This window comes from Trachemys scripta, chromosome 9 (genome assembly GCF_013100865.1).
Source record: "Trachemys scripta elegans isolate TJP31775 chromosome 9, CAS_Tse_1.0, whole genome shotgun sequence".
Classification (NCBI taxonomy): Eukaryota; Metazoa; Chordata; order Testudines; family Emydidae; genus Trachemys; species Trachemys scripta.
In genome coordinates, this window is record NC_048306.1 from 2,886,181 (window position 1) to 2,900,187 (window position 14,007).

Here is a 14,007-nt window from a genome sequence, read left to right on the forward strand (position 1 = left end):
TCTTCCTGTTCCTTCTCAGGCCATAAACATGTTGACTTCTGGTTTTTAACTGAGATTAGTTAAGGGGTTTAATTGTAGACTAAACTGGATCCCATTCAACAGTTAAAATTTGGTCTGATATTACAATTTTTTGACAAACTTGATATTACAGTAAAAAGCTTTGTTATCCGGCATGTTGGAGAAATGGGGGCTGCCGGTTAGTCAAACTCCAGTTAACTAAGAGTTATACTTACCAGTGGGTTACCAATTTTCAAAGAATTAGAATACAATATTCTCGCCCTTTACAAGACATGTATAAATATCTATTTTCTGTTTTAATATCAATACAAGTCTCTTACACGTCTCTCCTTTGCTTTTCGCTGGTATTTTGGATGCCATAATGGTAGTGTGGCATTGATATTTTATGATAAACACAGGACAATACACCGAATAATAAACTGACCAATCACAATGGCAGATACAAACAGAACAGCCTTTGGCTGCTCTTGGCTAAATCAAGCGTAGTCTGACTGCTCTCGGAAATACTCGAGTCCCAAATAGCTTCGGCATCAATTCTGGTTAGCTTCAGCATCGGTCCTAGTTACTAGATTGAAGATTTGTGTTGGGAGGTATCAGAAATGCCGGTTTCTAGAATTTTCCAGTTGGTAAAGTGCCGGATAACCTAGTACAGTTAAAAGGTGTGTTACTAAAAGATCTAGAAAAAATAGACCAAAGCTGCTTGCAAATTTATACTAAAATGGTTCATTTAAAATCTTTATCAAAATACAGTAGTCTGCAAAATAAAGGGCCTCTGCCTCTATCAAGAAAAAATAAATATTGAGGTGCTATAAAATACGAAGTGCACGTACATATTAATGTCAGAAATCTTTTCACTTTGGCTTGAATTTCAGATTAAAATTGCTAACAGTTGGAAGGTTTAATGAAATAAGAGGTCTGGATGGGGGTTGGAGGGAGCACTGTTCAACTCACATGAAAATCACTGCTTCCTGACTTGCTCTATCATCACACCAGAGGTGTAGAATAGCGTTGGCTGCATCCGAGTTCAGAGAATCAAAGTGTGTTCATTTTATATTGCTCTTGCATTGGTTTTACCTCATCACAGGTTAAAATAATGGCTTATCCGATTACTCTTCTCAGCCAGTTATGCACCAGGATTTGTCTCTTCTGTGTAAGAATAGCTAATACTGCCCTTTGCCTGTCAGTTTGGGCTCGGAGTGCCACTCGCTTTTCTCCACATCATTGTAAGCCATATAGTATGTGAGCTGCAGAGTGTCTAAAAGCTTATGGGTCAGCCTATGATCAATATTCTGTCAGCTGAAATAAAAACTCGCTTTTTTGTCCCCTTAGCAGTGTTGAAGAGGAGACCGTGAATTCCTAATAAGTAAATTGCAATAGCAGGTGTGTAAGGAGCACTTCCACTGATTAGTAACATCAGTTTTCTAGTATAACTTCTTTCTGTTCCTGAAAATGCTCATTTTTGCTCCCTGGGTTAAGCTTGAACAAATGGTGGTGGTCTCCTGAAAATACTGCACAGAATGTCATACCAGTACAGCCAGTAACTATTTAGAAATGCTGTTCGAGAAGTAATGGATATAACTATAACTCAAATAGTATATTTCAATTAAAGAAATACTTTTTCTTTTGGACATTTTTTTTTTTGGGTCATTGTATGAAAAGTCCACACTTTTAACATGCAATTGTAGGTCTTTAACCAATCTCTAAAATGTTCAAAATTAAGTTTAGTTACTTGAGCTAAATAAATGGCTAATGCTTTAGAATTTGCTTTAGGTCTTAGTGTATTTAATACACATAATATAAAACTTCATTGTGTCACTGTTTTCCTGGAGCTGCTGCTATGTAAACTTGCTTAAATTTATGCTACATTGTACTTTCTTGGCAAAGTCTGACTGGGGGTGAAACTTTGGCCTGGTCTACACTAGGCGTTTATGTCGAAGTTAGCGCCGTTACATCGAATTAACCCTGCACCCGTCCACACCGCGAAGGTATTTAGTTCGACATAGAGGTCTCTTTAATTCGACTTCTGTACTCCTCCCCGACGAGGGGAGTAGCGCTAAATTCGACATGGCCATGTCGAATTAGGCTAGGTGTGGATGGAAATCGACGCTAATAGCTCCAGGAGCTATCCCACAGTGCACCACTCTGTTGACGCTCTGGACAGCAGTAAGAGCTCGGATGTTCTGAACTGCCACACAGGAAAAGCCCCGGGAAAATTTGAATTTGAATTCCTTTTCCTGTCTGGCCAGTTTGAATCTCATTTCCTGTCTGGACATCGTGGCGAGCTCAGCAGCACTGGCAACGATGCAGAGCTCTCCAGCACTGATGGCAGTGCAATCTCAGAATAGAAAGAGGGCCCCAGCATGGACTGATCGGGAAGTCTTGGATCTCATCGCTGTGTGGGGCGATGAGTCCGTGCTTTCCGAGCTGCGATCCAAAAGACGGAATGCAAAGATCTATGAGAAGATCTCTAAAGACATGGCAGAGAGAGGATACAGCCGGGATGTAACGCAGTGCCGCGTGAAAATCAAGGAGCTGAGGCAAGGCTACCAGAAGACCAAAGAGGCAAACGGACGCTCCGGATCCCATCCCCAGACATCCCGTTTCTACGAGGCACTGCATTCCATCCTCGGTGCGGCCGCCACCACTACCCCACCACTGACTGTGGACTCTGAGGATGGGATAGTGTCCACGGCCGGATCCTCGGACATGTTAGCGGACGGGGAAGATGAGGAAGGAGATGAGGAGGACGAGGCAGTCGACAGCGCTCACAACGCTGATTTCCCCGACAGCCAGGATCTCTTCATCACCCTTACAGAGATCCCCTACCAACCCTCCCCAGCCGTTACCCCGGACACAGAATCTGGTGAAGGATCATCCAGTAAGTGTTGTAAACATCTAAACATTTATTTGTAACAGAACATGAATATTAACAATTTAAAAAATGGGTTTCTCATGATTAGTTTGATTAACTTTACGGTTCAGTCATGGGCAGTGCAACTATTGAAAAAAAATCTAGCAATGTCCGGTTTTGCATGATTGTCCTGCCCAAGCCGCTCTACTGTTTAGTCCCTGCTACTGCAGCTACAGTAAGATGCGGTCTATATGTCCGGGGATGGAGCAGAAATCCTCCTGGGACATCTCAAGGAAGCTCTCCTGCAGGTAATTTGAAATCCGCTGCATTAGGTTCTTGGGGAGAGCGGCCTTATTGGGTCCTCCGTAGTAGGACACGTTGCCGCGCCACGAGACTAGCAAGTACTCCGGAATCATTGCTTGGCACAGCATGGCGGCATACGGCCCTGGTTTTTGGAGGCTTTCCCGGAGCATTCTCTGTCTGTCGCTCTCAGAGATCCTCATGAGGGTGATGTCGCTCATGATGACCTGCTTTGAATGAGGTAGGGGAATGTTAGTGTTGGGACTGCTTTACCGTTCCTTTACAGAACTGTAACCGCTGGTTTGCAGCCACGCGGTGGAGGCGGGAGAGGGGCAGCCGAAAGGGATCGTTCCCGGGGACAGCCGCGAGGGTGTGGGACAGGAGCAGACTTCCTGCTTGCCGGATTGCTGGCAGCAGGGACCGACATTGATTTCAATGTGAAATGAGGCCATTGCTAATATTAAAGTTTTAAGCTGCCACGAATCTACGGCTTACCATGTCTGCGTGCAAGAGCAATTCCGTTGTCCTGACGGTTCTCAAATGTGCTCTGCAAAACCCCAGACACTGAATGCGAAGGCCGAGAATTCGACCTTGTGCTGAGTGCGCATGTGATAGGTGCTGTGCATGGTCCTGTTCACAGAGAAAGACTATGTTCTTTGTTCACAACTACATTTATCTTTCTGAGGAATTCACTCCCTTTTTCCCATTCCCACAGCCCCATCTGCGACTGTCTCACAACCTAGCCTGTCATCACACTCCCAGAGGCTAGGGAGGATTAGGCATAAGAAGAAGAGGACACGGGAGGACATGTTCTCAGAGCTTATAGCCTGCTCCAGAGCCCAGGCAGCACAGCAGACCCAGTGGCGGGAGAACTTGACCCGAATGCACCAAGCCAACATGGATCGGGAGGAGAGGTGGCGTCAGGAAGACCAGCAGGCGACTCAAACCCTGCTTGGACTACTGAGGGAGCAAACGGACACGCTCCGGCGCCTTGTGGATGTTCTGCAGGAACGGAGGCAGGAGGACAGAGCCCCGCTGCAGTCCATCTCTAACCGCCCTCCCCCGCCACCAAGTCCCATACTCCCCTCACCCAAAGTGCACAGAAGGAGAGGCGGCAGAGTCCCTGCTAACTCTCACTCCACCCCTGCAGAGAGCTCGAGCAGCAGAAGGCTCTCATTCCCCAAAGTTTGACAAGTTCTTTCCTTCCCGCCTGACACAAGCCCCCGTCCAAGTTTCACTTCCCAGTCCCATGTGTAGTTGATAATAAAAAATATGTTTCTGTTAACTACTGTTTCCATCATGTTCTTTTGGAGGAGGGGGGGAAAGGGGGTTGGTAATTGGACAGGACAGTCACCTTTGGCAGGGTACATAGTCGGGGGCAGGCACAGCAGCAGGGCACATACATAGTGCAGTGATGCAGTGACTACTTACCCTGGTTAGTCTGGGAGGTTGTTTTCATGTTATGTGGTGGGGGGTGGGTTGCTCTGTGACTTTGTGGCAGGGGAGGGCAGTTAGAGATCTTAAGCGGCGGTCCTTAGGCAGGATCACAGAGCCACACAGCAGGGGATCTGTAACCGTCCTCCCCCTGCCACAAAGTCACATAGACCCCCCATACACACAGTCCCTATCAGGAGGGGTGACAGGCTCCGTTGAAACAACCATCCCACCGCAGCGGAGCCTGTCAGTCCTTGAGTTTAGAAGCTGCATTCGCGCGACTACACTACACCCGCTCCGCACCACAGTCTGCGTCCCAGTTTTAAAAAATTCCCGCGAAAACAGTATTAAAGAAAACGGTGTGCTTTAACAAAGTAGAACTATTTTTATTTTGAAACGTGTGTTGGAAGTGGGGTGAAGGGGGTATGTAACTGGATAGGATAGTCAACATGAACTGGGTAAAGAAACGGGGGCAGGTTCGGCTTCTCTGTACACAAACTTTAAAGTCACAGGTTACCCTGCTCACTCAGGAACTTTGCTTTCAAAGCCTCCCGGATGCACAGCGCTTCCCGCTGGTCTCTTCTAATCGCCCGGCTGTCTGGCTGTGAGTAATCAGCAGCCAGGCTATTTTCCTCAACCTCCCACCCCGCCATAAAGGTCTCCCCCTTGCTCTCACAGAGATTGTGGAGCACACAGCAAGCTGCTATAACAATGGGGATATTGGTTTCGCTGAGATCACAGCGAGTCAGCAAGCTTCTCCATCTCCCCTTGAGACGTCCAAAAGCACACTCCACCACCATTCTGCACCTGCTCAGCCGGTAGTTGAAGAGTTCTTTTTCAGTGTCCAGGGCACCTGTATAGGGCTTCATGAGCCAGGGCATTAGCGGGTAGGCTGGGTCCCCGAGGATGACTATAGGCATCTCCACATCCCCAACAGTTATTTTGTGGTCCGGGAAGTAAATACCTTGCTGCAGCCGTCTAAACAGACCAGAGTTCCTGAAAACACGAGCGTCATGAACCTTGCCCGGCCATCCCACGTAGATGTTGGTAAAACGTCCCCTGTGGTCCACCAGTGCTTGCAGCACCATGGAAAAGTAGCCCTTTCTGTTAATGTACTGGCTGGCCTGGTGGTCCGGTGCCAGGATAGGGATGTGAGTTCCATCTATGGCCCCACCGCAGTTTGGGAATCCCATCGCTGCGAAGCCATCTATGATCGCCTCCAAGTTTCCCAGGGTCACTACCTTTGGCAGCAGTACATCAACGATTGCCTTGGCTACTTGCATCACAACAACCCCCACGGTAGATTTGCCCACCCCAAACTGGTTCGCGACTGACCGGTAGCTGTCTGGCGTTGCAAGCTTCCAGAGGGCTATGGCCACTCGCTTCTGGACAGTCAGGGCTGCTCGCATCCGGGTGTCATTGCGCTTCAGGGCAGGGGACAGCAACTCACAAAGTTCAAGGAAAGTTCCCTTCCGCATGCGGAAGTTTCGCAGCCACTGTGATTCATCCCAGACCTGCAGCACTATGCGGTCCCACCACTCAGTGCTTGTTTCCCGTGCCCAGAATCGCCGTTTCACAGCATCAACATGACCCATTGCCACCGTGATGTCCTCGGCGCTGGGTCCCCTGCTTTCTGAGAGGTCTGTGCTACTCTCAGACTTCAGGCCATCACCGCGTTGACGTAGCCTCCTCGCCTGACTTTTCTGCATCTGCCTCAGGGCAACCTGTATGATAAGCTGCGAGGCGTTGAGAGCGGCCACAACTGCAGCGATGGTTGCAGCGGGCTCCATGCTCACAGTGCTGTGGCGTCCGCGCTGTCAATGACTGGAAAAGTGCGCGAAATGATTTCCCGCCGGCGCTTTCAGGGAGGGAGGGAGGGCGGGAGTGATGGACGGATGACGACAGTTACCCAAAAGCACCCTGGCCCCTTTTTTTTTTACCCAGAAGGCATTTGCGGCTCCACCCAGAATTCCAATGGGCGGCGGGGACTCCGGGAACTGTGGGATAGCTGCCCTCAGTGCACCGCTTCCAATGTCGACGCTTTCCCCGTTAGTGTGGACTCACAAAGTCGAATTACTGTCCTTAGTGTGGACACACACGTTCGACTTTGCAATATCGATTCCAAAAATTCGATTTAAGTAAAATCGAACTACTCTCGTAGTGTAGACAAGGCCTAAGTGCTCTAAGGGTTGCATTGTATGTTTAAGATTTGTTCATAAAGTTAAAATATAATCAGTGGAAATACTATTCAAATGAATGGTACAAAATGCAAACTGCCCTGTATGTGAAAGTATTTTCTAACCACAACATTTCTTATTTTTGTAACAAGCAAATATCCCATAAGGATCACACTTAATGATTTTCATTTTAGGGTGGAGCAGTTTTGTCTGTCTGAGGAATGATAAACAATTGCTTAAGTATTTTCTTGTTTGTGTTCATTAAACCATATAATGAAATGGGTTTAATATACTGTACTGCAGATTCATTAGATTCCAAAAGCATCTGATTGAACATACCTTTGTATTTAGTTGTATTAACTAGTATTACTATGCCAGGTGTTAAGGAGTTATAGTTAGGACAGAATACAAGGTGATGAATTGTCAAGAGCTCAAAGACTTATTTTTGATTGCCAAATGTGACTATCCTGATTTAACCTGGCAACTACTAATCACATTTGACTTGCTATTGTGGGTGATGGTAGTACTAGGCTTTAAAAATGTGAAAATCCTGCAAGTACCTAAAGATCACTTGTACTGAACTGGTTTTGCATAATCAAGACAAACTTTATGTAAACTACTATAAATGTAGCTGTGTTGATCCCAGGATATGAGAAACACAAAGAGGTAAGGTAGTGTCTCTTATTGAACCAATTCTATAAATGATTATATACAAGAAACCCATGTATCACCAAACTTACCTTCACAGATCCAGCAACCACCTCAGACACACCAAAAAATCTGTTATCTACAGCCAGGCACTCAGATACCACTGAATTTGTGCCAGAGAGAGAGTCGGGGATACACATACCTAAACACACTTAAAACTGCCTTCACCAAGCGAGGATAGTCTACCAGAGAAGTAGATTGCATAATGGAAAGGGCCACCCAAAGACCCTGGGAGAACCTATTTCAGTGTGTGGGAAGGGGGAAGCCTATGACCGCTCACCCCTAGTTGTCACCTGTCACCCCACACTGGAGCCCATACGGAGTATCATCATCAAACAGTTACAATCCATGTTTTATGGGGACCATATCCTGAAGGGGGGAGGGATAGCTCAGTGGTTTGAGCATTGACCTGCTAAACCCAGGGTTGTGAGTTCAATCCTTGAGGGGGCCACTTAGGAATCTGGGGCAAAATCAGTACTTGGTCCTGCTAGTGAAGACAGGGGGCTGGACTCAATGGCCTTTCAGGGTCCCTTCCAGTTCTATGAGATAGGTATATCTCCATATATTATTATTATTATTATAGAAATAAATCTTTCCTGAGCCCCTTTCTCTGGCTTTCAGACAACTCCCAAACACTAGTTAGCTCCCCACAGACCAGGACACACCAAATCAAAATGGCACCAGAACCTACCAGAACAATGGCTACAAAACCTACAGACATTCTCCACCCCTGTGATGATGAATACCCCCCACAACGCACCTTTCAAGATTTATGGATCCTATACGTGACCTGTCGCAACACATGGAGTACCTCATCTGGTGCATCAGATGCCCCAGTAACAACTATGGGTGAAACTAGACCATCACTGCACTCTAAATGAACTTTCAGAAAAATAAGACAATGCCATCTCATCCATCAGCGAACACTTCATATCTGACCTCTCCTTCCTCATTCTGACACCTGCACAACACCTTTAAAAGCAAGCCTGGGAACTTAAATTCTTAACGCTGCTAGACAGTAAAAACCATGGACCTAACTGGGACACTGGTTTCATGGCTCATTCCAACAATCTGTAACACACACCTGCCTGCTAACCCTTAGGCCTGGTCTACACTGGGGGGGAATCGACCTAAGGTACGCAACTTCAGCTACAAGAATAGCGTAGCTGAAGTTGAAGTATCTAAGGATGACTTGCCTCGCGTCCTCATGGCGCGGGGTTGACTGCCGCTGCTCCCCCGTCGACTCCACTTCCGCCTCTCGCCGCGGTGGAGTACAGGAGTTGACGGCAGAGCGATCGGGGATCGATGTGTCGCATCTACACTAGACGCGATACATCGATCCCCAATAGATCGATCACTATCCGCTGATCTGGTGGGTAGTGTAGACGTACCCTTAATGGTCCACTTCAAACCCCTTTTGCATAACAATCTTATTGCCCACACATCTCAAGGGATCTGCAATATGTTACTCCCTTATGCTTACTATCTGTCCCACTCTGATTTCTTTTCCTAGACCTGAAGAACAACTGTGTGTGGTTCAAAAGCTTGTACCCTCCACCAACAGAAGTTGGTCCAGTAAAAGATATTACCTTACCTACCTTCTCTCTTATAAATGTTTAATTTTTCCTAATTTGTTGCAGATTAAAAAATATACTTGCATTTATTTCTCATAACTCAACATTACCTTCAATTTGGTCATTTTAGCAATGAAGTCAGAATATTGGTTTTTGTGAGATTTCAATGGGAAAACACTGGGTTTCATAAGCACAAGATTCTAATTTCTGTGTAGGATCATTTAGATGGAAGGAGGTTATCTTGTGATAGGCAGAGACCTTACCAAGCACTCCTAAAATAGCAAGAGAATAGAAAAGTACTGAAATTGAGTTACTTTTTCATTTCTCAGTGTAGTGTATGTTGTCTATTTCTATGATTACCCCAGTGTGACATCTTTTCCAGTTTGCTCTATGAACTACTACTTAAGCTTCTCAATATGACAGCAATCAAACCAGTCTTCATAGATAGCAGAATGGTTGCCTCCTTGGGATATTTTGCTGCTTTGCCACTTAATTTGTATCTTTGCTTAGTTACCTTAGCTTAGCAAATAATTTCTTATTCCTTTCCTTACTTCTTACTAATGGTTGTTTTTACAGGAAACAGACAGCAATATACACAGAGTTGCAAATGAGACCCTGATACAGGAAGTAAAACAAGATGACTCTAAAGAGGTTGGTTAAACATCTGTTTAGCAGTATATAAAAAGGTCTAAATTTAGACTGAAAATTTTCTTAGCTGAATTAAAATATTTTAATATTTTTAATTCTAGCCATCTATTGAAATTGGAATCAATAAGTTTTTAAATTACCTTAATACAAAGTGTTTTAGAGATAGTTATTGTAAACAGCCCAAATGCTGTTCAATGTGGGGAAAATCAAATTAAAAAATCAGGATTTGTGGCCACTAAATCATTTGGCTAGTTTACAGTATAATAAATAGGGAGAGTGAGGGATAATAAATATAAAAAAAATCAGATTTGATTTGTTTTGTTTACAACCTTATCTTTTAAAAAATATAAACTACACTAAAATGCAGTCTACGTTTTCTGAAATCACTTGCCCCCATAACCATTCAAGTGGGTGTATTTCTGTACTTCGCTTCTAGCCCCCATAATTTTGTTTAAAACATGCTGGAGGGTAATATTTACTGGTTGTGTCCTAGTTTTCATTATAAAAGTGAGGTGACTTTTCCTTAGAAGCTGAGACTTATCCTATGCTGTGGCATGGACTTCCTGACAAGTGTGCTCTAAGAACTCTGCCTTTCTATATTTGTATGTCTTGGCAAACCTATGTTTTGGGTTTTTGTAGATTATTGACAGTATTCTAGAAGAAAGCCAAAAGGTACAACAGCTAGAAGATGATCCTTTGGCTTCCCAAGGAAAAGAACTAACTGATCAAACTTCAGATACAAATACTTGGATTCCTGGAGCAGATATCCTTAGTGATATTCCTGAGCTACTAGCTACAGAATCAGCATTACAAGAAGATACTCAAGAACCTGTGACTCAGAATACATGTAAGGAGGCAGAAGTGGAATCCAGAGGGGTTTTTTTGCCTTCTGACCATGCCGTTGAACATCAAGAAGGTGAAACCACTAATAAACTAGCAGAAATAATAAATGCAACTGAAGAGCTTAAAATCACAGAAACGTACTTGCCAAAAGAAACTCCTAAAAATGAGGAAATAGAAGTGAAACAAACAGTTATTTTAGAACAGGTAACTTCAGATTTCTTACCTACCAAAGATCTTACAACAGAAGAAATGCCTCCAGCCAAACCCCCAAGGCAACTTAGTGTAGAACCCGATATAGTTGCTAGCACTAAGAAATCTCTTCCGGCACGCCCACCACCTCCAGCAAATGTTCCTCCTCCTAGACCACCACCACCTGCACGACCTGCTCCACCACCACGGAAGAAAAAGAGTGAATTGGAATTCGAGGTGCAAAAATTATCTGGTTTAGAAGGTAAGTATATGCTTTGCTGTAAGGTCTTCTGTCCAGATGAGTGTACCAACTTTCTATCAATAGACAGTTGCCATTTTCCTGCTTTTCAGAAATTACTGAGCCTCTTGATTTTCTTTTGGCTAGCTATCCTTGAATTAGAGAGATGCAATCAACTGAACAATATGTATTGTCTGAGGATTTGGTTTTTAAGCAGGGCACATCCCCGAATGAAACTCTTTGATGAAACATTCCACTAGGAGGAAAAATAACCTTTGCTCCAGCAAATAGAGAAATTGTGTAGTTTCAGTATGCCAAAAGTCAGCTTAGATAAATTTTTGGGTGCTTTTTAACCACTGGATGATGAAGAGAAGGAGTTAGCGGTGTCATATTGTAACTATATCATTTTATATCATTACAGATTATTTCAGTTCCTGCTGATTCTAAAATTATAAATGACCTGTAAAATATTCTATAATAAATATTTAGTTTCAGAGATTACTATGGGGGAAAAACAGTTAGAGAGTGGGCAGTTTTTCAAAGAGACATTATTAAGGTCACAGTAATAGCAAACTATCCCACTGTGTAGGAAAGATAGGAAGTATGGCAAGAGATCACCCTGGCTTAACCAGGAGATCTTCAATGATCTGAAACTCAAAGTCTCTTGCAAAAAGTGGAAATAACACGAGATTAAATTAACTAGAGACGTAAAGGGTAACAAGAAAATATTCTACAAATACATTAGAAGCTAGAGGAAGTCCCAGGACAGGGTTGGCCCATTACTCAATGAGGGGGGTAAAACAACAGAAAATGTGGAAATTGCAGAAGTGCAAGATGAGTGTTTTTGTTTGTCTTCACCAAAAAGGTTAGTGATTGGATGTTTAACTTAGTGAATGCCAGTAAAAATGAGGTGGGATCGGCGGCCAACATAGGGAAAGAACAAATTAAAAATTACTTAGGTGTCTGCAAGTCACCAGGGCCTGATGAAATACATCCTCGTATACTCAAGGAGCTGACTGAGGCAATATCTGAGCCATTAGTGATTATCTTTGAAAAGTCATGGAAGATGGGAGAGATTCCAGAGGACTGGAGAAGGGCAAATATAGTGCCAATCTATAAAAAGGAAAATAAGGACAACCCAGGGGAAATTACAGACCAGTCAGCTTAACTTCCGTACCCAGAAAGATAATGGAGCAATCAATTTGCAAACACTTAGAAGATTATAAGGTGATAAGTAACAGCATGGATTTGTCAAACCAACCTGGTAGCTTTCTTTGATAGGGTGGATAGCTGGGAAACAGTAGATATGGTATATCTTGACTTTAGTAAAGTTTCATACAGTCTCGCATGACCTTCCCATAAAGAAACTAGGGAAATACAACCTAGTTGGAGCTACTATAAGGTATCAGTTCTGGGTCTGGTTCTGTTTAATGTCTTCTTCAGGGATTTAGATAATGGCATAGAGAGTACGCTTATGAAGTTTGCGGATGATGCCAAGCTGGGAGGGGTTGCAAGTGCTTTGGAGGATAGGATTAAAATTCAAAGTTATCTGGACAAACTGGAGAAATGACCTGAAGTAAATAGGATTAATTCAATAAGGAAAAATGCAGAGTACTCCACTTGGGAAGGAACAATCAGTTGCACACATACAAAATGGGAAATGACTACCTAGGAAGGAAAGGGATCTGGGGGTCAGAGTGGACCACAAGCTAAATATGAGTCAACAGTGTAACACTGTTGCAAAAAAAGCGAACATCATTCTGGGATGTATTAACAGGAGTGTTATAAGCAAGACACGAGAAGTAATTCTTCTGCTCTGCTCTATGCTGATTAGGCCTCAACTGGTGTATTGTGTCCAGTTCTGGGTGCCACATTTCAGGAAAGATTTGGACAAATTGGAGAAAGTCCAGAGAAGAGCAACACAAATGATTAAAGGTCTAGAAAACATGACCTATGAGAGAAGATTGAAAAAATTGGGTTTGTTTAGTCTGGAGACTGGGGGGAGGGGGGAGAAACGTAAGTTTTCAAGTACATAAAAGGTTGCTACAAGGAAAAGGGAGAGAAAATTGTTCTCTTTTACCTCTGAGAATAGGACAAGAAGCAACAGGCTTACATTGTAGCAATGGCAGTTTAGGTTGGACATGAGGAAAAATTTCTTAACTGTCAAGATGATGAAGCACTGAAATAAATTGCCCAGGAAGATTTTGTCATGGGAGATTTTTAAGAGCAGGTTAGACAAACACCTGTCAGGCATGGTCTAGATACTACTCAGGCCTGCCATGAGTGCAAGGGTCTGGATTAAATGACCTCTCGAGGTCCCTTCCAGTCCTAGGATTCTATGTTTAAAGAAGCTCCTATATTATTGTTTCACCAAAGTACAGTATCTGCACTGCCTGACGGAGCTGCCTGTACTGCTCAGTAGAAATAGTTGCCTAACCAAGTCTTGTACAAAGAACAGGACAATGAATAGTGTATTCAGCGGCTTGGTGTACACGGCAGGGCTTCCCAGAGCTGTGCACATTGCAGCTGAAGCATGTATAATCTAGATCTCCATGCTAATAAATAGACAGAAGTAAACAAAAAAACAAGTGCTGCTCAGGCCCTGGGGGAAAAACCCAGTAACCTAAACACTTGCTGAATGGAGTAGAGGTTAGTAGCAAAACTTATTTTCAGGCTTAAATGATCCCCTTAACTGGTGTTGGATTTGTGTGCATAAGAAATCTAATTGGCAATACAGATTACTAATAGTGTTTGATATTTATTTCAGTTTGAAAAAATGTGGTTTATTAATGTAACTTTGACTAAATAATCTGTTTGGTATTGTAATTAAATAAAAAAAATTCCAGGGCATATAATATCATGGTGCACCTTTTTCTAACCTGCAGTTGCTTTATAGTTCCTAGAGAGAATTTAACAACTGGTGTTTTCTTTGCTTTGAATACAGTGACAGACTGCATGGTCAAAGATTCTCAGCCTTCTTTGGATCTGGCAAGCGCAACCAGTGGAGATAAAATAGTTACTGCACAG

At 43.6% G+C, this 14,007-nt stretch overlaps 1 protein-coding gene across 1 annotated transcript in view; it reads left to right on the top strand.

Annotated features, from left to right (window-relative positions):
- The window catches only part of WDR44 (WD repeat domain 44), a 63,121-nt gene that overhangs the window by 17,567 nt on the left and 31,547 nt on the right, over window positions 1-14,007 (top strand). The window contains exons 3-5 of the mRNA XM_034780756.1: window positions 9,639-9,713; window positions 10,350-11,004; window positions 13,925-14,007. Of these exons, the coding sequence (XP_034636647.1) occupies window positions 9,639-9,713; window positions 10,350-11,004; window positions 13,925-14,007 (813 nt within the window). The remainder of the gene's footprint in view (window positions 1-9,638; window positions 9,714-10,349; window positions 11,005-13,924) is intronic.